Below are 25,388 nucleotides of genomic sequence, written 5' to 3'. Positions count from 1 at the left end.
ACTCTTATCTGGGAGAAGAGGGTTTGCTTCCCCACTCCTCCACTTGCACCTGCTGAGATGGCCTTGGGTCAGCCATAGCTTTCATAGAAGCTGTCCTTGAAAGGACAGCTGCTGTAAAAGCACTCTCATCCCCACCCACCTCACAGGGTGTTTGTTGTGGGGGGGGGGAGGTAGAGGAGATTGTGACTGCTCTGAGACTCTGAGATTCAGAGTATAGGGTGGGATATAAATCCAAAATCATCTTCTTCCAACTTTCAAAGTGGCTATTTTCTCCAGGTAAACTGATCTCTGTTGCCTGGAGATCAGTTGTAATCCCAGGAGATCTCCAGGTACCACCTGGAGGTTGAATACAATCCGAGAGAGATCACTATAATGGACAACACAACAAAAAATACAAGCTAGTGACCAATTTACTAAGAAATATATAGAAACCAGTCCAAATGTCCAAAACATGCACATTCAAGTCCCAAAGTAGTGTGGTGGCAAGTCAATCGATTAAGTACTTGTTTCTTTCCAGTCTTCATCAGACCTGGGACCGCTAACAAAAGAAAATATTATACAAAATTATCAGAAGGACATTCAGACACCACCAACCCTCTTCCAGTGAAAAAAATATCATACTTACATATTGATTCAATTATATAGATTCTTTACATATTTTTTTAAAAAGGGAACGCAGAGCATCTCCAAAAGCAATTTCACATCGGCTAAAGCTCAGTATGAGGCTTCTTGCGCACCCTAATGGTGCAACTAACATGTTTAAAAAGACAAACATCTCATTTACAGCTGCCATTACACAAACCTCTTAAAGGTAAAGTAACATATTTCTAATGCAACCGTAATATTATTATTATTTATGAATGGTCTTTAAAATATTATGAGTGCTGTGCATAATTTGGCTGTATGATAACACATTTTTGTATAAATTATGTGATTTGACATTCTTTGTATGGAATATTTTGTATGTAGTAACTGCTGTGGATCTAGTTTGTGGTGTGTCTTTTAGCATGTTGCATTAGCAATATGTTACTTTACCTTTAGGAGGTTTGTGTAATGGCAGCTATAAATGAGATGTTTGCCTTTTTAAACATGTTAGTTGCACCATTAGGGTGCGCAAGAAGCCTCATACTGAGCTGTAGCTGATGTGAAATTGCTGTTAGAGATGCTCTGTGCCCCTTTTTAAAAAATTATGTAAAGAATCTATATAATTGAATCAATATGTAAGTATGATATTTGTTTCACTGGAAGAGGGTTGGTGGTGTCTGAATGTCCTTCTGATAATTTTGTATAATATTTTCTTTTGTTAGTGCTCCCAGGTCTGATGAAGACTGGAAAGAAACAAGTACTTAATCAATTGGCTTGTCACCACACTACTTTGGGACTTGAATGTACGTTTTGGACATTTGCACTGGTTTCTATATATTTCTTAGTAAATTGGTCCCTAGCTTGTATTTTTTGTTGTGTTACCACCTGGAGGTTGGCAACCCTAGCTCCAAGTCATTTAAAGACTTTAAAGGTAAGAACAAACACCTTGATTTGGGCCCAGAAACAGACAACCAGTGCAGATATTTCAGTACAAGTGTGATACAATCTCTGTATCCTGTCCCTGCTTGGATACTGCATTTTATGTGAGTTGAAGTCAAAGGCAGCCCCATGTAAAATACATTACAGTAATCTAACCTGGATGTAATCACAACATGCATCACGGCAACCAGATCATGCTTCTGTTGTAATGGCTATAGCTGCCATACCAAAGCTGATTAAAGGCACTACATACCACAGAGGAAGTCTGAGCCTCCCAACTATAGGCCAGGATCCAACAGTATCCCCAATCTATTAGCCTGTTCCTTCAGGGGGAAGGCAACCCCCTCCAGGAAAGGATGGCTCATCATTCCTTGAGTAGCCACCAGTATATATAAATGGCATCAGTGTGAAGACTCAATCCAAATCAGGCCTCCATACCAGGGAATATTAGGTTCTGTCTAGGGAACTCCCGCACCACATCTGTCAACAATTTATGTGGGGGACATATGGTTTGTAATGTCTGATGTCGCCTTGAGAATATTGAGACCCAGTATCTAGTACCTGTAAGACACAGTTGCTATTTCCTCTTCAGTCTCCTTTTCCACTGGATTATTTCAAAATGTTATCAATCCACCCCCTTCCATGTATGGGTGGGATTCACACCATCAAAAATGTGCACATGATCATCACACGTATGCTCACCCTCTGTAGCTTTCATCACATGAGTTTTCACCTCGTAAGCACAGTATGCTTACAATGCTAGGATCCAGGTGGACTATTAGGTGGCCTGGGTCCAGTCATTGTGCAGATTCAGGAAGCGGGACTGTACAGAACCCCACATACCCCTGGTGCTAAACAAACTTTGTCTACAGGGCTCTAGGACTTTGGATTCCAGTTGTGGTAATTTTCATTCACAAAACCAATATTTATTTCCAAAGGGATTAAAACAACACAGTCTTATTACAAAATATTGTTTTTATTATTCCAAATAATTCTGTTACACACTTTGGTTTTTAGAAACTAAAATTAACACACCTTATAAAAAATCAAAAGCAAATGGAAGATGTTTTCCTCAATTAAAATGTTATCAGATGAACATGTTAAGACCTTAATTTCAAGAAAGTTGCTTTTTTCTGACTTATTAAAAATTCTAATAGGAAAATATGAACTAGCTTTAGCCCTGCTATTTCTTTACAGTTCACAAAATACAGCTCTATAAAAGAGCAAAATTAAGGTAATGAAAATACACCTCAAAGCCCATATTGGGGGAATATAATATGGATTTAATTCTAGAAAAATAATGCTATATAAAGAGGGAGCAATAGAAATTCTGGTTTTGACCCGCAAGGGCTGTCATCCAACAGCACGTTATGTGTGCTTAAGCACATTTCTTTCAGTTGTGGCCTGGGCTGTGGAGAGCAAGGCTTGGAGAGATGAGGCATACTTTTCCACCTGGTTCTTCTATTCCCTTTCAGGTGTCCTCACAGTTCCCTTTTGTTAAAATAGTTTCCTGAAGTCCATATACTGAAGAGGTCAGATGGAAGATTCCAATTAAAATGAATGTTCTACCAAGAATGATGTTTTTATTTCAAACAATTCCAATTGTGAAGGACAACAAACAGTTTACTAAATGGCAAAGAAAAGTTTCAGAATTTGTATCGGCTGGAAGGAAACCAAGAATTAAAATGAAAATTTTGACTGATGCAAAAGAAAGGGGAGGTTTTCAGTTACTGGACCTAAAATTGTATCATGATGCAATGTGTTTGGTGTGGATTAAAGAATGGATGACATTATTAAATAAGAAATTGTTGATTTTAGAAGGCCTTGGAAATATTTTTGGTTTTCATGCATGTATGTTGTATGGGAAAAATAAGATGGATGGGTTTTTCTCACATCATTATATATGAAGAAATTTGTTAAGTACTTAGTTGAAATATAAAAAATATGGTGATGAAAAAAAGCCGCTATGGATCGTGCCAACTGAAGTAATAAAATTATCCTCAGAAACAAATGAAGGGATGTGGTTAACATATAATCAACTATTAAAAATACATGGAGGAAAGGTGGAATTAAAATCGGCTGAAGAATTACAATATAAATATAATTGGTTTCAATTACAACAAATTAAGAGCTTGGTGGAGCAGGACATTAAAAATGAGGGCATAAGACAGGAGCAAACAGAATTGGAAAAAATGCTGTTGGGTGAAAATGAAAAGTTGATTTCAAGGACTTATAAACTACTATTGAAGTGGTCTACAGAAGAAGACATAGTCAAATATCAAATGATAAAATGGGCAATTTTAATAAAGAAATTCAAATGGAATCGTGGGAATATTTATGGAAGAACTCTGTGAAGATATCGACATGTTATAATATTAAAGAAAACTGATTTAAAATGCTGTACAGATGGTACATGACACCTAAAAAACTGGCAAAATGAACAATAGATGTTGGAAATGTAAAATACATGAAGGATCTTTCTACCATATGTGGTCTTGTGAAAAGGCAAAACAATTTTGACAAATGATTCAAAAAGAAATGTCAAAAATTATAGGTTATGACATTAAAAGGTCTCCAGACTCTTTTTTGTTGGGATTACAAATGGAAAGTTTTCCGAAGCGAGATAGAACATTGGTGTGGTACCTGCTTTCAGCTGCAAGGACACTGTATGTGCAGTTACGGAAGCAAGATAAAATACCAGGAAAATGGGGCTGGATTTCAAAAGTTATGTCGTGGAGTGAAATGGACAAACTTGCAAGAATCTTAAAAAGACTATGATATGGAGAAGTTCAGTAAGGATTGGGAGAAATCTCAAAATTATGTTGAAAAACAATGGCAAGTAAGGGGATACTTAGTGATTTTTGATAAAAGTTGAATGGGGTGGAATGGTGGAGTAGGATTTATAAAGGGAAAATCTCTTTACTGAAAAATGAAGATGAACTTATGGAGTTAGTTTTTTTAATTTTCGTTTTTATTTCTCTTGTATTGCTATAAGGGTTTAAAATGGAGATTCTTGAATTGTTTAGTTACCTTGTTTTCTTTTTTTTAATTTCAAAGTAAACACTGGCGGGGGTCAAGAAAAGGGGAGGTGAGGAGGGGGGGAAAGCGATGTATTGTTTGTATTTTGCATTATTTTAAATTTCTTTTAAAAATTATTATAACAATATATTGCAAATTAATAAAATTGTTTTAATCGGGGGGAAAAATATAAGAAAGTTGCTTTTTTCTGACTTATTAAAAATTGTAATAGGAAAATCTGAACTAGCTTTAGCCCTGCTATTTCTCTTCAGTTCACAAAATACAGCTCTATAAAAGAGCAAAATTAAGGTAATGAAAATACACCTCAAAGCCCATATTGGGGGAATATAATATGGATTTAATTCTAGAAAAATAATGCTATATAAAGAGGGAGCAATAGAAATTCTGGTTTTGACCCGCAAGGGCTGTCATCCAACAGCACGTTATGTGTGCTTAAGCACATTTCTTTCCGTTGTGGCCTGGGCTGTGGAGAGCAAGGCTTGGAGAGATGAGGCATCCTTTTCCACCTGGTTCTTCTATTCCCTTTCAGGTGTCCTCACAGTTCCCTTTTGTTAAAATAGTTTCCTGAAGTCCATATACTGAAGAGGTCAGATGGAAGATTCCAGACCTGACTTTCCTGCAGTCAAGGCTGGAGAGTCTGAATTGTGCTGTGTAGCCTGTTGCTTCTGCCGTCGCTTGCACTCCAAAAACACCACCAAAGGGTTGACAAAAGCCAGAAGCATTAATGCTATGAAACCAATATTCACCTGAAAGAAATTAAGCAGATGATGAAATCATACAAGGACAGCAATTCTTAACTACCTTCCCTTATATAAGGCACTATTGGCTGTTGCTATCAAAAGACTCTGGAGCTTCTACCAGAAATTTCAGGATCTGAGACAATGACACACCCTAGTGAACTAAGCAGATGTGTCTTGGGCCTTAAAGCCTTCTTCAAGTGCAGAAGGGAGCATGGCAGTGAAACAACATGCCCTGCAATAGGAAATCTTTGGGACTGGTAGAAACACTAATACTCAGATTCTACCTTTACCCTGCTCAACAAAGCAGTCCTTGTTCTCTGTTTCCTGTATTTCAGATGCCAACTTCTAGCTCAGAGATTCCCAAACTTATTTGACCTAATGCCCCCTTTGCAGAAAAAAAAATACTCAGTGACCCTCTGGAAATCTTCAGCTCCAACTAGTGCAATGGGAAAGTGCTGCCATCCAGCCTCTTTCAACCCCAAAGCAGCAGATAGCGGTAAAATGGGGTGTTCTTCAGAGGCTTCCTTGGCAGATGCCGCAGCACAGGCAATGTTTGCCCTGTAAAGCAAGGTAGTGGCGCAGCAGCGCCATCCGGGGCTCTTGGCTTGACTGCTGGCTGGTGCAATCATGCCACATGGGAAGGGGGAGTAGGGGGGCACCCAGCATTACCCCCTGGTAGGGTGGCGCCCTAGGCAGTTGCCTACCCTACCTACTCCTACATGCTGGTCCTACAGAAGACACTGATTAGAAATTCTGGACCCCTCCCAGAAATGTGATGTTTTGACACCTCCTACTCTCTTCTCTTCCCTTCTCCCTTTATGCTCCCACCACCCCCTTATTTTTATTCACTGCCCCCCAGTTGCAGCCAAGGCTATTACCGCCCCCCTGGATCATTCCAGCACCCCCCCCCCCCAGGAGGCAATATCACTCACTTCGGGAAACACTGTTCTAGCTGCTGTCACTGATCTCAGGGACTCTGCAGCTTACTTTGATGTTCTGGTATGGCCACTTGCTGACAAAGTGGTTAATCCAGTAGAGCTGATTCAAGTATGAAACTTCCTTTGTCTTGTGGGAGCTGGGGCTCATTAGTAATTGGTATGACTTTCAGTGTCAAAAGTACTTCCCAGATTTACTCCCGTTGATTGCCACAGGATCTGCCTGTGAGGCTGATCACCGCTAACATCCATTAACAGACAGGAAAGAGAAACTTGAAAGACTGTGAATTGCCCATAAGAGTGCCTGCATGGAAATGTCTTTGTTTTTTTTAATGTCAAAATCCTATAAATTACATAAATAGAGCAGAGGAGAACCCTCCACTGACAATTTATGCAGCACCAGCAGCACAGTTCATGCTGGCCCTGCTATACTCTTCTGGTCAGCAGTGTTCCAGTCAGAGCCAGCAGGAATAGAATGTGCTGAACGGATTCCTTCCCCAAAGCCTTGTGTGGCAGGGTGACACAGGAAGGTCTTTATTTAATAGTCGGGTATGAAAGTGCATTGTGGCAGGTGTAGCATGCAGAACGTAAGAAGGAAAGGTTGCATAAGCCAAGCTTCCACTTTCTACCATTAAAGGTACAGAAGTTCTGTCTCCCTTTGCATCTGATCACATTACCAGCCCAAGTCTATCAAAATATATCTATGGCTGTAGGAAATTTAAACCCAAGTCTTAGAGCTCCAAGGCCATCACAGGGCTTGGATCCATCAGAGTATTTCCACAACAGAAGGATTTCCACCCAACAAAGTAAGCCTTTCTCAATTCCCTCCTCCCCCTATAGCCCCAAATGCCCCCTTTATTTCTCTTGGGAGTCTCCTTCCCCCAGAAGCAGTACTGGAAGGGGCATTTGGGGCTGCAGCAGGAGAGGGGAAGCAAGAAATTCATAGACAGTCATCTGTCCACAGCGGAACCAAGTCACCGTCTCTCCAAGAGCACTTCCCTGACTCTGAGCATAGCATTCAGTGCCCTACAGTGAAACAGACTCCATGGGGTTCAGACACTCACATAAAAGGGATCTCCTTTCAAAGGGCCTTTGATGAGGGTGAAGGAGGGGTACTGCAGAAGAGCTACCACAGCTGATAGTCCCATCACAAGCCCATAGAGCTTCCCAAAGTGTTCCAGAGGAAAGCTGCCAAGGAAAAAATAGAGACCCTTGTGATGAAAGTGTTTCTCTAATTACTCCTCTCCTATGTTGATACCTGCCATTGTTCTGCCCCTTCTCCACCTCCCATCCTGACCTTTTGCCTTCTGTGTTTTTTCCCCTGCCTCTTTACCAGGAGAAAGGAGAGCAGATGCTGCATGTTTAGCAGGGTCAAGGAACAGGGCAGAACATTGCTTTGCAGCATCTGCATCAATATTTCATGGCAACCACGCTTCAACATCAACAGAGGGCAAAGACTTTGGGGCATTCAACAGATTCAATTCAGTAAATTATTTTAGAGAAAAGCTGTATTTTAATGTAACTGAACCAGAAAAGGGATGTTCAGATCTACCCCCTCATATACCACAAGAATGAAGGGGCCAAATTTCACACTCGTAGAAGATTGTGTTCTCAGATTATTATTAGAATTAGAATTTATGAATTGCCCAATCCCTCTTGCTGCAAGGCTCTGAGTGATGTACAGTATTGATAAAAAAGATAAAACAATTAAAACATTACAGTACATTTTAAAGACAGATGGTGAATATTAATTAATCTGCTTTCTACAGTTTGCTTGGCTGAGTATAGAAGTCACTTCTCACCAGTGCTGCCAGCATAAATAATTGCAAAAAACCCCCCCAAAATTCATCCTCCTGTCTCTCACAGAGGCTAGCTCCAGAAGGGTATATTGTTTCATTTTACAAAATTTATATCCCACCTTTCTGCCTTTACAAAGGCTACTTGAGGCAGATAACAAATTAAAACATATATAATAAAAACCATTTAAACCACTACTCCCAAGAAAACAAAGATCGTCAAAACAGTTAAAACCAAAGCTAAAATACATAGGCATTAGAACGACTAAATCGTTGGTCAGGAAGGAGGGATCACTGAGGGAATGCCAAACAAAACAAAAAGTCTTCAGTCTACCAGGAGTCAAGAAATATGGAAAGTTGCATTTGTACCAGGTAGAGTCCTCTGAATCCTGCAGTGAACTGAATCCTAAGAAAACATGGTTGCACTCACCAGTATATTACGTTCATTGAGTGAGCACATAGTGGAACTGCGCATTCACAGGCCAGAAGGAATGTTCTAAAAGCTCCTAACAATGTGAGGTTGTAATGCTGTGGACCAAGATTATATATGGTTCCTCTTAAACTTTAAGTTTGGGCAGGCTTGAGGCCTGCTTATAAATTTTTAAATGTTTTATTTTTTTCTTTTGGCAAAGCCCTAGAACCTAAAGGTCAGGCCCATTAGAGAGGGCCTTGAGTTGGTGCACCTGCAGATTTGTTGCCCAGGGAACTGAAGGGAGACACCTGTGGCTGACACCCATATCTGGGTCTCATTAATGTTATTTTGTGGAGTTGAGTTCTGATTGGGTTTTTCGAATCTACCCACGAGGGCTCCTTAAGAATAAAAGATTACCTTTTTCTTTGCTCTGGGCCCTCTACGGGACGATTGGACTAGACTCTGGGACTCTAGACTCTATGCTGGGGTTCTCTGTTTGTGGATTCAAGGGACTTTGTTGCCTGATTTCTTTGGAACCATATGGTGCCTTTAGTTGGTAAGTATATTTTGCAACGTTACTGTTTTGGCTCACTGCTCTTAATGATAATTTTTAAGCCTATCTTTAAATAAACTCTTTTTTTGGTTTTAAAAAAGAGCTTTCTTGTCGCTTTGTGTGGGGGGTTGTAGCAACATGCCAAAAGCTTACTCGACCACCCTGAAGGTCGCCTAATCTACCAAATAAGAAAAAATACCTTGTCTGGGGAACTCCCGGCCACATCTGCTGTGGTTGGGCTTTCCCTGGTCTTAGAGGATAAAACTCTGAGGTTGGGCTGGGATCTCAGAGTGTAAAAGAGTAATCCAGCCTGGTGGCAGTTTACCCCAGGATAAGGTTTTGGGCCTGGATATTTGGATTTTGTTTGAGCCACCATTCTAACGGCCCGCCTGGTCTCGGTCATAGGGGTCGGACCGTTACAGAGGTGCTCTCCCACCCTTCAGCATTTTTTATCCCCAAAAGTGCTTACAAAGGGTGTGTGTGGGCGGGGTGGGGGGAGACTCCTTTCTCTGGTTTACTGAGTACATTGTGGCGGAATGAAACAATGGACCTTACTGGAAGGCTTCTTCTCTTTTGTGGGGCTGAAGTTATCCAGAACTGTTTAAGTCATGTCTCTGATCATTCAGGTAGGGCTATGCAAATTTTTGCATGGCTTCTATTGAAGAGATGCCAGGCTGATCCTCCAGTCATGTCCAAGCCCTGCTGTTAATATCATTGTGCACCATCTTGACTGTTCACGTTGTATTCCTTCTGTGCACTTTACTTTGGAGGGCTGGGTGGGAAGTGAATGACTTCACCCCCACTGAAGAGAATACACCTTCAGGTAATGTCCGATGTTTCATTCTCCTTCAATGCGGGGAAGTCATCCAGAACTGGTTAGCTACTCAAGCTGAGTTTCTGGGTGGATCATTTTTCTGCTTTCATGGCTCCACCACTTGTTGCAGGACCTTTCTGCCAAAGGTTGCTTCCACTGATTACACTTGATCTATTCTATAAAGTCACACAAAGGTTGAAAACAATGCCCATGCTGTGACGCTACAAACCTCCCCCGCTGTACCCATGGTGGAAAAAAGCCACCGTTGTTCCTGCTGCTGTGGTTGAGTGTGCAGTGATTGCTTTTGATGGTGCCAGCCTTGAAAATGCATTGCTTGACCCAATAGGCAAAGGTGCATTTTGACATCCTCTTTCCTTGGTTGCACAAACTGTGTGAGATGAATAGCAAATCTGACAGCCTGAATACAGCTGTCTTGTTCAAGCAAATGTTCAGAGTTCTGTGCCCCTCCAGTTTGTGCCACAACTTTTCTTTTGGATGTTTTGGATGTAGACAAGGGTTTTTTTGTAGAAAAAGCCCAGCAGGGACTCATTTGCATATTAGGCCACACCCCTGACGTCACCATTGTTTTGCACAGGGCTTTTGTGCATTTTCCAGAAGGAATCCGTGTCTCTGAGGACAGATCCCTCCTTCATAACCAAGGTAAATTCAGCTTTCCAGTTGAACCAGCCAGTTACCCTGCCATCCTTTTATCTACATCTAGGGCCTTTTTTTTTAGCAGGAATGCATAGGAACGAAGTTCCAACAGGCTTGGCGTTAGGAGGTGTGGCCTAATATGCAAATGAGTTCCTCCTGGGCTTTTTCTACAAGAAAAGCCCAGACCAAAGCAGTGTCTTGAGAACATACTGGAAATCAAAAAACACTTGTGGGAGCTGTGTTAAAGAAGGGAGAACAATTCTGCAACCGTCTAATTTGCAGACTAGCAAAGAATCTTTTTATGTTGTAAAATGTTAGCAATTTATCCCACAGAAGGGTAGGATATGTCCACAGAATTAAGGACAGCATCCACAAAGCTATGAGTTGAGTGGGAGAAAGAACTAGCTTCTCCAGGTTCACCTGATGGCCCAGTTCTTGAAGGGTGACCAGAATAACGAGATGTGAACCAACACAATGCTTCTTAGAAACTTCTAATTATCATAACTGAAGACAGAAAGAGAGAAGTCCTTCAACAGCAGTGAAAAAGGAAGTGGAAGAAGTGCTCTTACCCCTCTAATAGGTGCTTTGGGTGGGAAAACTGTGCCAAAGGGTGGGAAAGTAGATGCTTTTAGAACATCTGCAGAATGTTTATAGTGCCTCATGCATATGGAGAGAAATTCAAGAGTGCATTAGCTGCCTTGGATGTAAAAAAAATTCAGACAAGATCTGGGGTGAGGATGCCAGTGGTGATACCTTTTTTATGATTATGATTCAGCAGCATCATTATGCCATAACAACATCTACTGTACATGCTCCTGCGTGTAAATACACTGATGGCTAGCAAGCAGCATCCAGCAACCCTTTCCCATTTTTCCCCAGCCTCCTGCATGAAATGGTGCATGTCCTAGAGGCTTCTGTGATGGTTCAGAGGCCCCTAAGATGATCATTTTGGTGTCCTGCTCTCTTTCTTCCCTGAACTACCCCCCTCCCCACCACCGAGTCCATGCATCCATGAAGACGATGATGATATTGGATTTATATCCCACCCTACACTCCAAATCTCAAAGTCTCAGAGTGGCTCACAAACTCCTTTATCTTCCTCCCCCACACCCTGTGAGGTGAGGTGGGGCTGAGAGGGCTCTCATGGCAGCTGCCCTTTCAAGGACCTCTGCCAGAGCTATGGCTGACCCAAGGCCATTCCAGCAGGTGCAAGTGGAGGAGTGGGGAATCAAACCCGGTTCTCCCAGATAAGAGTCCGTACACTTAACCACTACACCAAACTGGCTCTCTCCTGGCTGAAGCTGGCTAAGACAAAATTATTTAGACATGCAGCACACTGATTCAGCTATCACCCAAGGAACCCTTGGAAACAGCAATTATCTGAAGGGACAAAAGATTCTTAGCTCTCTCAAAACAATTCCCATGGTTCATTTGAAGACAAGGTACGGTAGTGAACTGGAAACAAGTTTGAAACCAGTTTCAAATTATTTTAAATATGTTGCACAGCTACATCATCAACACACTCCTACTCCTCATTTTTTTTACCTTCCTTTTCTCTATACCTCATGTCTCATTCCCTCCTTGTCCCCATTTTTCATTAAGAAACCCATTACTCACGCAACAGCTAAAAAGGCAGCATTGCCTCCATAGAGAAAGGAGCGGCTCAGAACCTGCAGAATAAAGGTGGCATATTGCACAGGCAGCACTGGAATGGAGGCACAAATGGAGAAGGCCATGCACTGCAGCACTGTGATGGCCAGCGAGAGCACACTGGAACGCAGGTCTGCGAGAGAGTCCACCACCTCTGAGATGAAGACAAAAACACGGTCAATGGAAGACCAAGACACCCAGAGGAGGGATGAAAACCATCCACAACACACAAATGACATACCGTGAAAACTCCCCTCCTTCTTCTTTCCACGCTTGTGACGATCAAGGATAAGTCCATTCCAGGGGGCACAAAGGACTCCACAGAGCTGAGTGAATGCAAAGGCATTGGTGTAGCTGCTCACTGTTAACCCAAAGAGTTAAGAGAACATGACAGTGAAGTCCTGCCAAAAAGGCCTTCCCAATTAGAACAAACATCTGCCAAAATTCCCATACCTACAACCCATGTTAGATTTTAAAACAAGGTCAGGAGGGCTTGAAGTCTTTACTCTTGATCAGTTATGGGCCTGAGATAGTTAACCCTTTTCTTCCCTGACTCTCCTAGTCTGTGTCCCAACCTTTACCCTTATCAGTAACTCTTAACCATATTTACATGTACAATCCCTTTCAATTATCCTAAACCTACTAGCCTCTATATCTACACTGGATTCTATTAACTCGCAGAAGTCAAAATGGGCAAAAAGACTATCCAGTCTAACCCCCTTCATCCTGCAGGATGACCTAAAGCATTCCTGACAAATATTTTTCCAACCTCTGCTTAAATATCTCAGAGGACGGAGAATCCACAACATTCCTGGACAGCTGATTCCATCATTAAGCTGCCCTTGCTGTGAAAAGTTGTTCTTAATGTCCCACCAATATCTCCATACCCATAATTTAAGCCTATATTACAAGTCCTATCCCTCCACTATCTACTGAAACAGCTCCCTAACCTTCTCTAAGTGGCAGGCCTTCAAATACTTTAAAAGAATAATCACATCCCACCCAACTGTTTCGCCCATTCTCTCAGTACCAAGTGTGGGGTCTTGATCAGCCAACTGCTCCAGCATGGGGTTGAGAGTACCGATGAAAAGATAATGTCGTAGCTGCATCACTGACAGCCACACCAGATGCCAGAAAAATAGCTTGGAGCAGACGCAGCTCCAGAAAGACATAACGGCTGGCTTCTTGCTGTTTGATGCAACCCCAGGATTCCCTAGAGAGAAGAGGGGACTGTGAGGGTTAAGGCTGAATCGATCCTATTCTTTTATTAACTGTGCCAGCATAGATGTCACAAAAGTATAACTCCAAAAGAAAGAAAAAACACTTTCTGGCAGTAGAAATGATTTCATAACCAGTATGTGTCATCATGAAAAGTAACAAAGCAAAAGTAAATAGTCCAAAGTCTTACTGCTGAGAATTTTGATTATTACACTCCTTCAAGGACATTAATTTTGCACCAGGGATCCTTTACTATTGCATACATAAATATACTTCTACATGTATGGAGGCAACGTCTGCATTTCATAATATAATAGAAGTCGGGAAGCCAGGGGAAAGATGAACTGATGTAGAGAAGAGGGCGCCGTAGGGGAAGAACACAAGGGCAGAAAGCAGATGAGAATGTTTTCAAGTCATGGCAATACTTAAGGGTTTTTTGGAGGGGACGCACTTGCAAAGGTTGTCTGAAATCCTGAGGTAAAGGAGGGAAGTGCCATAGTTTCCAAGCTGAGGAAACAGTCAAAGTAGTATGGAACTGAGGCCCCATAAGGTTTTGCATCTAGAGCGGCTGTGTGCATATAATACTACCACTGAATGGTGATTCATAAAAGATACTGGTGTGAACATCTCCTTCTGCATACATTTCCCTAAACGCATTCCTAAAGGCTCCAGCATGCATGCACCATCTTCATACACATGCGAAAAGGCAGATGTTAATGTCAGGGGAAGATGAAAGGGAAGTCCTGCTTATCCATCAAACCTCCAAATCAAAGCTAAAGATAAACACTACTGCAGGCCATTGGAAGGGGGAAACTGCAAGGCCATAGCCCCTTCCCAGCCCAACATTCTGCTTTGAGTGAGGGACCTATCTATGATCAGGGTTTCTTTACAAATTTATTCCAGAGACAAAGAAAGGTTAGGAAATGTGATGAAATGGCAAGAGGGAAAGGGAGAGTGGAAGCTCAGGACTGCCACATAGTTACACCTTTTCTGAAGACAAAATCATAAGGAATGCAATCAAATGTCTAGACAGAAATGCGGAGAACGAAGCCTATGGACAAAACTGGAGTTCATTTTATCATGCCATCTCAATAGTTCAAGCAATTTTGATAGCTAGATTTCACATAAACAGGATTTAATAGGGATGGAGTTCCTTTCTTTTTTCCTTGTGCCTTGTATTTCCTTGCGACCTCCACTTCCCAAAGGCAAGGAAAATTACTCTGGCTGCTTTGAGGAATCACCCCTCCTGTACCTGCTCCTCATGGCTCACTTGGGATGAAGAAGAACTAGCATGATACTTGAAGCTGGTGGTAATGAATCTCCTCCTTGTCTAGATAGCAAGAAATAGACAGAAGGCAAACCCTGCTAAACCCATTCATACTCTTTGAAAGGCAATGCTGGAGTCAGGAGTGGTGCATCATGAACAAAACCTTTATGAGTATATATGCAACTGTGGACATTCACAAGGATACACATACACATTAATAGAATATACAAATCCTCAAAGACAACCGTTAAGAAAAAATCAGCCACTTCTAATACCAGGAGAGGAGAAGAGAAGCTACCAAGCCATAAATCAAATAGGTGATATTTCTCATTGCTCCTTTAACTTTCCACCCACACAAAGTCTCCTAAAACTATAAATGCCAGAAAGTTATCCTGCGAGAACAGAGTAAAATGCTTCCAATGTGACCACGATGGTGCACAACAGGTGAGATGCTGGGAGTTGCATGGGACAATTTTTCATGTTTAAAAAAGCAGGTACATAAGAGAAGCCATGTTGGATCAGGCCAATGGCCCATCCAATCCAACACTCTGTGTCACACAGTGGCCAAAAAGACCAGGTGCCATCAGGAGGCCCATCAGTGGGGCCAGGACACTAGAAGCCATCCCACTGTCCCCCACCCCACCCCCAAGCACCAGAATACAGAGCATTGCTGCCCCAGACAGAGAGTACACAGGTGAGCTGAAGCCTTTATTTCCTGAAACAATCATGCAGAGTCACAATTTGCCTCTTTGAGGAAAACATGCAGGTTCTGATCAATAACTGTGTAAGGACCAACATCTTTATCCCAAAGGGGCAGCTCCACAGGGCCATTTCACGTTGGAGAAATAGTGTGAGAGGAAGGCTTAAGCTAGCTTCACCCCATATAACAGTCCCAATGCAAACCAGGTCCTTCCATACCTGCCTTTTAAAAAGGAAGCAAACGCTTGTTCTCTCATACAACTCCCTGCATCTCATCTGCTTTGGGCCTCAATCTCTACATCTTGGAAATTATTCGTACCTTTGCCTGCAATCACTTTGGTGGTGAGATGTTCCTCTCCAAGCACTGAATCAGCATGTAGTGTATCTGAGTCATGCACTTCATCCTCATCTGAGCTCTTAGGACGTTGTTCCTCATAAGTGCGATATGAACGGGACCTCCTCTGACAACTCATTCTGTAGACACAGGGAATGTAACTGACATCTTTCCCTACTGACTCTGGGGACTTATTTCCCCACATACAAACAGCTTAAAGCAGGAGATTTACACATGTATACAGATGAGGGGGGAAACAGGTTGCTTACTGTTACTTGTGATCTTCAAGTGGTCATCTGTGCAGTCACACACTTGGGTATACTGCCTGCACTGGAGCCAACCTCAGAACGTTCTAGAGCTATTCTCAGCACCTTTTTGGTGGGCTTTCTCCTCTGCTCCAGGGAGCATGAATCCACTGTGCATGCCTTGAGCTGAGAAGAAACCTGCCGCCACCTCCCAAGCTCCTTCCAGCCACCATCAGTAAGTCCCATCAACTTAAGATAAGTGATAGATGCCAGCAGCAGAGAAGGCTGGGTGTGGGTGTGACTGCACAGATGACCACTCGAAGATCATCAGTTACAGGTAAGTAACATGATTATCTTCTTCATGGTCTCTGTGCAGTCCCACAGTTGGGTGACTAATGAGCCTCAAAGATAAGAGGACAGTCGGTGCTGGCAGCCAAAGCACATTAGGTAATCACCAGTTACAATTATCTTTGCAGGCCTACCTGAGGAGCAGGGTGAGAAAGTCCAGAAAAGGGCAACTAGAATGATTAAAGGGCTGGAACACTTTCCCTATGAAGAAAGGTTGAAACGCTTGGGGCTCTTTAGCTTGGAGAAACGTTGACTGCAGGGTGACATGATAGAGGTTTACAAGATAATGCATGGGATGGAGAAAGTAGAGAAAGAAGTACTTTTCTCCCTTTCTCACAATACAAGAACTCGTGGGCATTCGATGAAATTGCTGAGCAGACAGGTTAAAACGGATAAAAGGAAGTACTTCTTCACCCAAAGGGTGATTAACATGTGGAATTCACTGCCACAGGAGGTGGTGGCAGCCACAAGCATAGCCACCTTCAAGAGGGGGTTAGATAAAAATATGGAGCAGAGGTCCATCAGTGGCTATTAGCCACAGTGTGTGTGTGTGTGTATATATAATTTTTTTTGGCCACTGTGTGACACAGAGTGTTGGACTGGATGGGCCATTGGCCTGATCTAACATGGCTTCTCTTATGTTCTTATGTGAGGTGAGACATCACTGGAAAATGGACCTCAGGATCATCTGGCCAAATGATGCATCCCTGCATGACCTAACATCCAAGGCATAGTGCAACACGAATGCTGATGTGGCCATACTGCAGATGTCCTTGAGGGATACCATAGATGTAGACAGAGTCTTCATGGAGTGAGTATAAGGGCACTCGGGTAATGCTTGTCTGGCCAGTTGGTAGAAGAGAGATATAGTCAGTGTCATTTATTTTGTCTCTGTGGTGAAACATTGTGGCCCTTAGTTCAGAGCAGGAACAAAGAGGCAAAGGTCCTTATGAAATGGCGGCATTCTAGCCAGATAAAAGGAGAGCACCCTGCAGACATCCAGGCATGCAGAGCCCATTGTCCCTCATCAACTGGTTGTGAGAAGAAGGTGGGTAGCACCATGGGCTGAGACGAGTGGAATAATGAAATAACTTTAGGTAGGAAAAATGGGTTAGGGCATAGGACCACTTTATCCTTATGGAACACAGTGTAAAGTGGGTCCATGCTAAAAGCACAGAGTTCAGTGGCTCTTTTTGTAGATGTTACTTCAACAAAAGTATCTTCCAGGTCAGTAGGTGGAGAGACGAGAAGGCCGTTGGCTCACAAGGTCTGCATTTTAGATACTACAATAGTCAGCAAATAAACTTTTTTTAGCCAGAAGATTAATCTTTGTTCCCTCGCAATCAGGGAGAGCTGTTTGCCAAGATTATTTTTTTTCCTTTTTCCTTTTGGTATGTTTTGTATTTTTGTGGGTGTGGCAGTCATGTTGACCTCTGATGACTGACCCCTACTGGGGACATGGAGGATATTCAGAGAGGTGGCTGAATAGAGCTTGCACCTGATCTCCTGACTGGGTATTTCAAGGAAGTCTCTCATCCAAATACTAACCACAGTTGACCCTGCTTAGCTTCCAAGATGATGAGATGATGAGATCAGGCTTGCCTCAGCTATCCAGGTCAGGGCATACCAAGATTATTTTGACTGAGATGCAGAATGCACTATCATGTAGTTATGAGGTCAGTGCAAAAACAGGAACTTCACATCAGATGACCGCACCTTGTACATTGCTTCATACCATTTTGATAAAGGTGGGAGTGAAGCAGGCTTGTCCCAGGCCTCTTTAAGTTCTTCGGTGGGGAGCATAGGCAACACAGTAGCTGGAGGTAGCCTTGATTGGAGCAGTCTGTGAACAACAACAGTCATTTTCAGGCTATCTGTGGACATCTGAATTTGCATGGCTGTTGTCATGTGTTGGATGAGCTCAAGGAACATCCTGGACAAGCCCCAGGACAAGTAACCTTAGTTTGGGGTGGAGTATGAATCACATCATTGGTGTCAGATTCATGTCTGTCAGAACCAATGTCGGATGGCTCCAAAGATGAAGAAGGCATATCAACAGAAAGTTCAGGAAGGTCTTGAAGGCCGATCAGGTTAGAGACTAGCAAAACTTTTGTGATGGGCTTTGAGATCAGAACTGAAGCGGAGGCATCCACTATAGTGTGGGATGGAACGTCTGTAAGGCGATCTCTATGATGTAGTGAGGGTGGATTGACCAGGTGGAAAGACCAGTTAGTCCTGGGGTGTCAGCATTATGAGCTTCAATGCAGACTATATGATAGTGATCAGTAATGGTGTCTTGATGAAGAACGAGATTGGAATTTACCATGGGATCTACGTAGAGACATCAAAAGCAATCAAGATGATACACAATATGGTCACTAGTGGTGATATTGCAAATGGTGTCCACACCAAGATGGAGATCTTGAGAGCAATGAGCAGCACTCTCGAACATCCACTCAAAGATCATAGGGCGAGCAAGACATAGAGTCATGGAAGTAGTGATAATGAGTGCTGTGTGAAGGAGATGGGTTACAAAGAAGGTGTGTTGCTCCAGTCTCAGAGGGGACAACTTCTTGCAGGTCGAAGAGAAGCCATGGGTCCTGACCTGGTCTGTGATGGTCAGTATCAGCCAAAGAAGCTCTCAAAGGACTATAGGAGCAGGCAACTGACGAGCAAGACAGCACATGGATAGACTATTGTCCCAATGGTACTGGCTCCACAGAAGCAGGAGTGACTGTGGATACTGCAAGAGCCACAGATGACTTTGCAGCAGATTGGTCAGATTGTTCGGGTTGTTGCATGGATGGAATCTAAGTGGAAACACGCATAATAATGAGAGGCACAACTGTTGCCAGGACCGTGGCCAGTGTCAGTTTCTATTGTTTTGATTTTGATCCCAAAGGGGCTTTTTCTTCAGCCTATGTTCTTTTTGCCTGAAGATGAAGTGGCTGAGCTGCTAGACAGAACTGCATCTCCCTTCAGGGAAGACAGGGGAGGCAGTGTGGCCTGGGCCTGTTGGGTTTGTGTCATCGCAGGGCAAAGTGAAGACTCCAGCAGCAGAGTATGGAGATAGGTGGCCCTATTCTTAGGCTCTTGCTTAATAAATTTCGCACAATGTGTGCAGGAGTCCATCTGGTGAAGTGACTTTCTCCCAAACACAAAAGACAAAAGTGCTACTTGGTGCTCCTTTTCAGCCACAGCACTTTTTGAAGAAGACAGTTCCATATGCCATGTCTCCCAGGAGAAAGGGGGGTGAGGAGGGAAGGGAAGGAATGAGAAGAGGGCCAGTCAGAGACATAAAGAAGGAAACACGAACGCGAGAGAAGATGGTGCAAAGGGGTGTGGGTGGCACAGCAGTCAGAAAGGAACTGAGCAGGAGGCATGTTTCTCCTCAGCTCCAGGCATGTGCAGTGGATACCTGGTCCTCAGAGCATAGGAGAAGGCCCACCAAAAAGGCATTGAGAATAGCTCTAGAGCTTTCTGAGGTTGGGTCCAGCGCAGGTGCCATATTCAAGTGTGGGATTGCATAAAGACCATGAAGAAGATAAATGGTGATCTTAAAATCAAATCAACAGGAATTTCCACAGAATACATAAACTATAGATCAGATATTTAAACATGAAAGAAAGAAACTAGCTTGAAAAATAATGTTCCTTAACTGCAAACTACATATAGAATGATGTCTGAACTAGCAATCACCCTCTCTATGCCTTGCCATTTCATTCCTTAAGAAAAACTCTTCAATTTATATTTTGGTTGCACAGCTACTTTTCAAATAATGAGATGATTTAAAAACCAATTTGGGTTTCAATTTTCTGCACATTTATTCTGAACTGCAGGCTGATTAAAACAATGGTTCTAGTATAAGGTGGCAAAGGAGGCTATTTTTCCCTAATCAATCCAGTGAATGCCATGAGGTCTCCTCTTATATTTAGGTATTTTTGTAGATGCCACAAAATGGCACCTCAGCCCTTCAGAATACATTTCTTAAATTTGCCTTGGAATGGTGCTGATAAAAGGTGCTCATAGGAAAATATTTTTTGTATTAAAAAAGGTGTGAAACTAATTGCCAACTAGGGTTCCCAAGTCCCCTGCTGCCTTCGGCGGGGGACTTTTTCATGCACAATGACATCGCCCAGAAGGTACCTATTGTATGATAGAGTTTTCCCTCCCAAATCACTAGAGCATCCAGGAAAACCATAGTCAGGAAACGCCTAGAGTGGCTGGCAAGCAATGTCACCGGCATGATGACGTCACTTCTTGGTGATGTCATCACACTGGTGACATCGGGGGAGGTTCTCCCCACCACGGGAGGTCGGGAACCTCCAGGGTGGGAGAACCCCCACCCAGCCCAGGGGCTTGGCAGCCCTACCGCCAACTGACCATTAAAATGGCTTGGTCATTCCTGTGTTTTTAAAAATAACTGGGTCACACTTTTCACAACATGAAGATAAACACCAGTGGTTAATGGCTGCACAAAATATAACAACAGTTAAAGCCAAGCAACAGTGACCAGTAGAAAAGTTAGCAACCCTCTGTCGCTCTCAGGCCTAGCAATTAGAGATCCCACTTGAAGAAGCATTCAGAAAACTGGGACTTATTTAAAAACACTAAGGCCGTTTTCCCACTGAGCTTACCTCGGAGCGACGTCCCTCTTCACTGCGCAGCGTCTGCGCGGATTTCCCACCAACTGCTCCGAGTAACCAAGTAGAGTCGCGGCTTTTGCGTCGCTAACGTAAACTGGTTTTTAGCGGTTTTTATTTGCGACGCAAAAGATCGGGAACTTTCTGGTTCCTCAGAGCAGCCTCGGAGCAGTTGGTGGGAAATCCACGCAGACGCTGCGGGGTGAAGAGGGACGTCACTCTGAGGTAAGCTCAGTGGGAAAACGGCCTAATTAAACATTTGAGGATTATATCTATTTCACTGAACTCCAAAGCAGCACTATCATAGCCCAAAAAAGGAGGGAAATGGACAGGAGGCTTTTAGAGAAGAGACAGTTGAATATAAGACACAGGGACAAACAAATGCAACTTACCCATATGTATATCCTGGAGGAAGTGGGTAAGGAATATGGTAGCGTGGCATCAGGAAGAAAGTACGGACCAAATGCCAGACACTACAGGCAGAGATGAAGAGGAACATGGTATTCAGCTTTAGGCCTTGCTCATACAGCAGCTGTGGGTAAACAGCACAAATCTGAGGTATTGTGGTTTCACTTTGACTCTGCCATCAGTATGCTCCAATCAGAAAAACAGCCTGACCGTAAGACATAGTGAGGAAGCTGTCTTAGATAGTGAATTTTACCTGTCATTAAAAGCAGCAGCAGACAGCTCTGACCAATGGGAGGGGGACACAGTTCAGAAGAACACTACTCCATTATTCTATGTAGGCAGCCAAAGTATTCAAGGATTACTATGACTTACGGAAACTGAGGCATGAGTTAGAGAAGTAATGTAATTGTGCACTTATGCACATTGTACTCTGCCTTAGCTGAGAATATAACTGCCATGACTTGGTGTCAAGTGTTTAACCACAACTTCCGCCTTCTTCAGGAGAAATCACACTAGTGGGATGCATTCACTTCCTGCTTTCACTACATTCTCATGCTTTTCTCTGTCACATGGTTGGAGCTTCCTCAAATGCCAGCAGAGGACTCTGCTTGTTTCTACTTGTAAGACTGCCAGATAGTTTCAACAAAAATATTGGACACACTTAGGGTTGCCAAGTCCAATTCAAGAAATATCTGGGGACTTTGGGGGTGGAGCCAGGAGCAAGGGTGCGACAAGCATAACTGAACTCCAAAGGGAGTTCTGGCCATCACATATAAAAGGGACTGCACACCTTTTAAATGCCTTCCTTCCATTGGAAATAATGAAGGATAGGGGCACCTTCTTTTGGGGCTCATGGAATTGGACTCCCTGGTCCAATCTTTTTGAAACTTGGGGGGTATTTTGGGGAGAGGCACTGGATGCTATGCTGCAATTTTGGTGCCTCTACCGCAAAATACAGCCCCTTCAGAGCCCCAGATACCCGCAGATCAATTCTCCATTATTCCCTATGGTAATAAGTCTCCCTAGAGAATAACAAAGTTCCCAACAGACATTTCCCTCCCCTCCCCCCGCTTTCTGAAGACCCTGAAGCGGGGGGGAGGGCCTCCAATCTGGGGGATCCCCTGCCCCCACCTGGGGATTGGCAACCCTAAACACACTTGATAAAATGTATTGACAACTCCCCCCCCCGCCCCCGCAAATGTGGGATGTTTACTTTCTGATATCAACATCAACAGCAAAAGAGGCAAACAGAGAGTTGCCATATTCCTCTTGGCCACCTGTGAGGAATGGGGGGGTGGGGTGGAGGGCTGCCAGATTCAGGAGACTTGGCGATGAAGCCTGAGGAGGAGAGGAACTTCAGTGAGGTACAGTGCCAAAGAGTTCACCCTCCAAAGCACCCGTTTTCACCACGGGAGCTGATCTCTGCAGTCTGGGGATGAGCTGTAATCCCAGGTCTGACCTGGAGGCTGGAATCCCCAGGCAGACAGTTTTCTCAACAGACTCAGGAAGATTTCAACGATGCTACTTCAGGTCAGGCCTTCCACTTCATTGAATCATGTCATCTCAGTTACTCATCTGAGCCCTGAATTAAAGAAGATGTAACAAGAATGGCAGAGCATAAAGCTGATGAACCCTCAATCCTAAGGGCCTTTTATTTTTGTTATGTTTAAAAATTAATTTATTTCTAGCATCTCCATTGCGCCTCTCCAGGAAACCTGCCTGGGGTGGCTTACAACATGATTCAAACATTGGGTGGATGTATTAAAAATTGAACTAACACAGTATTTTTTATTTAAAAAGCCCTGCTAGAAGGTATCCACAGCACAAAACACTTAAAATCTTTACAAGAAGCTCATAGATTAGACTGTAAAAGCAATGTAAGAGATCAGCCTCTAATTAATCTGGATACAGAGGAAGGTTTTAGCCTGGCACCAAAAAGTAGGTGCAAGGCAAGCCTTATGGGGAAGGGCATTCCATAGACAAGATGCCACCAGTGACAAAGACTTGGCTGACTTTACGCCAGTCACACACTCTCAGTCTAACCTATCTCACAGAGATGTTATGAGGATAAAAATAGAGGGGAGAGGAGAAAGGTGGGGTATATATTTTAAAAAATCCTAACACTTTCCTGGGAATACAATAGGACTGCCTGACTGACTTATGATGTTTAACAAAATAGGAGTGGATTGCACCTTTAAGACCAACTTAGTTTTATTCAGACTCCTATTTTGTTCTGCTGCTTCAGACCAACACAGCTGCCTACTCGGATCTACCATTATGATGTTTAAGATGGCTTAAGACTGTTCTCTAGAGCAGCTTCACTTTGCAAATTGAGTTTTTACATCGTTCCTGCACACTCTCACTCTTGGCCCCAAACTTTTTTGACGCTTCTTTTCATTTTTAAAGTTCCTCACCAGAAATGTATTTTCTTGTGTCCTGGAGAAGAGTATCAAGGCTGCAGCCCAAAGGACACATTCCTCAGAGTAAGCCCCCTTGGGTAATATGAAATTTACTTCTAAGGAGACCTGCTCAGGATCGCTCCCTCCATGTATCCCCTCCCTGTCCCCATAAAACCTGAGGAGGAAGTTGCATTTATTCATACAAAGAATCTTATGGCATTTAAAACATTTTTGACATAATCCTGTTTGTGGATTAAAATCCACTTTGTCAGATGCATTACGTGTTCTCCATGGATGGCAGGTTCTGTATATATGTATTGCACATGGGAACAGAAAGAAAAAAACAACAAATGTCTAAGAGCCAATGGTATGATTGCCAACCTCCAGGTGGTGCCTGGAGATCTCCTGCTATTACAATTAGTCTCCAGATGATATCTGGAGATCAGTTCTTCTGGGAAAAAAATGGCTGCTCTGGAGTGTAGACTCTATGGCACCGTATGCTCCTGAGGTCTCTCCCCTTCCCAAATGCCACCTCCCAAATCTCCAGATATTTTTCCATCCAGAGCTGATATTTATGAGATATAGGAGGTCTGTGACAATTTATGCAAAGCAACACCCCTGCAACTTGCAGGAAAGGTGGGGTTTTTTTTTTCCTTGTCATTTTGAGTGGAAGCCAGTTTCTGCAGGAAAGGTAACATTCCCTCTAGGATGCCTATTTGATGGGCAAATGTCAAGGTGAATTTAAAATAACTGTGGTTTTGGTTCACATGCATTTTGATTCACACGCACATTTGATAGCTCAAGCTGCTGCAATATACTTGTGTGTTTTTCTGGTGCGCTTTGTTTCCTAGGGTCACTTTCCACAGTATTTACACGGCCATCCTAGGCAGGGTTGTGCCACTCTTTCCATGGATTTAGATTGGAGTAATTCTGCATAGGGCTACACCACCAGAGGTTTCCGCAGTTAACACATCCACACATTGCTCAATATTGCACTGCCATTGGATGACAGCAACTCTGTTGCAAAAACTGAGTTTCCCAGTGTAGACAAGCTTATCCAGTTACAAACAGTGCAATGTGCAAGGGCGCACCTGGAGTAAATGCACTTGAGCACACCTGCAACTGGATTATCCTATAGGGGCAAGCCAATCCAGTTACAAAGGATTGCCATAGCACAACATCCAGCCATACATAGAAAGAGTGGTTGAAGTTCTCCAAACTAGGAAGGAGGGAGAAACCTAGCACTGGAGCATTAACCACGTGAGTCCTGGCTGTCTGAACAGCATTCATGTGCTTTCTGAACTGTGTCCTTTCATCACACTGCCTCTGTTTTGTGTCCGGTCGTGCCTTTTCCACAACCTTCTTTTAAAATGCTTCTTTTAAATGCAAATGCTTCTTTTAAAACACACACACACAAAGTTCATCTTCTATATCCTCCGCAAATGATCAAAATAAATCAGAAAAATCAGTCAGCAAACAACAGCTAATAGTGATGAACTCAAAAAGATGGGGTATGTCTATATGTGGTGGTGGTGCTGGGGAGTGCTGATGCTCTGGACCATTCTTGTATCCCTCAAACTCACCTGCCCCTCTTTAATCTCACCTTTAGCTGCTCTCCCTCCTCCTCCCCCTGAGTTGTTCTTGTTGTGGCGAGGGCTCTTCCTCTTTTTTACCCTTCTAAGGAAGAAAGGGCCAGCCCCTCCAGGGGCC

At 43.1% G+C, this 25,388-nt stretch overlaps 1 protein-coding gene across 1 annotated transcript in view; it reads right to left on the bottom strand.

Moving 5' to 3' along the window:
• Positions 1 to 4,739: 4,739 nt before the first annotated feature.
• The window catches only part of SLC43A3 (solute carrier family 43 member 3), a gene marked incomplete at its 5' end in the record, with an annotated part of 88,027 nt that continues 67,378 nt past the window's right edge, over positions 4,740 to 25,388 (bottom strand). The window contains 7 exons of the mRNA XM_060262423.1: positions 4,740 to 5,309; positions 7,303 to 7,426; positions 12,085 to 12,271; positions 12,359 to 12,478; positions 13,148 to 13,330; positions 15,621 to 15,775; positions 21,264 to 21,403. Coding sequence (XP_060118406.1) covers positions 5,151 to 5,309; positions 7,303 to 7,426; positions 12,085 to 12,271; positions 12,359 to 12,478; positions 13,148 to 13,330; positions 15,621 to 15,775; positions 21,264 to 21,403 — 1,068 coding nt within the window. The remainder of the gene's footprint in view (positions 5,310 to 7,302; positions 7,427 to 12,084; positions 12,272 to 12,358; positions 12,479 to 13,147; positions 13,331 to 15,620; positions 15,776 to 21,263; positions 21,404 to 25,388) is intronic.

The sequence above is a fragment of the Heteronotia binoei genome, chromosome 21 (assembly GCF_032191835.1).
Source record: "Heteronotia binoei isolate CCM8104 ecotype False Entrance Well chromosome 21, APGP_CSIRO_Hbin_v1, whole genome shotgun sequence".
Lineage (NCBI taxonomy): Eukaryota > Metazoa > Chordata > Lepidosauria > Squamata > Gekkonidae > Heteronotia > Heteronotia binoei.
The sequence above is the reverse complement of the archived record's forward strand: the minus strand, read 5'-3'. Positions and strand labels throughout refer to the sequence as shown.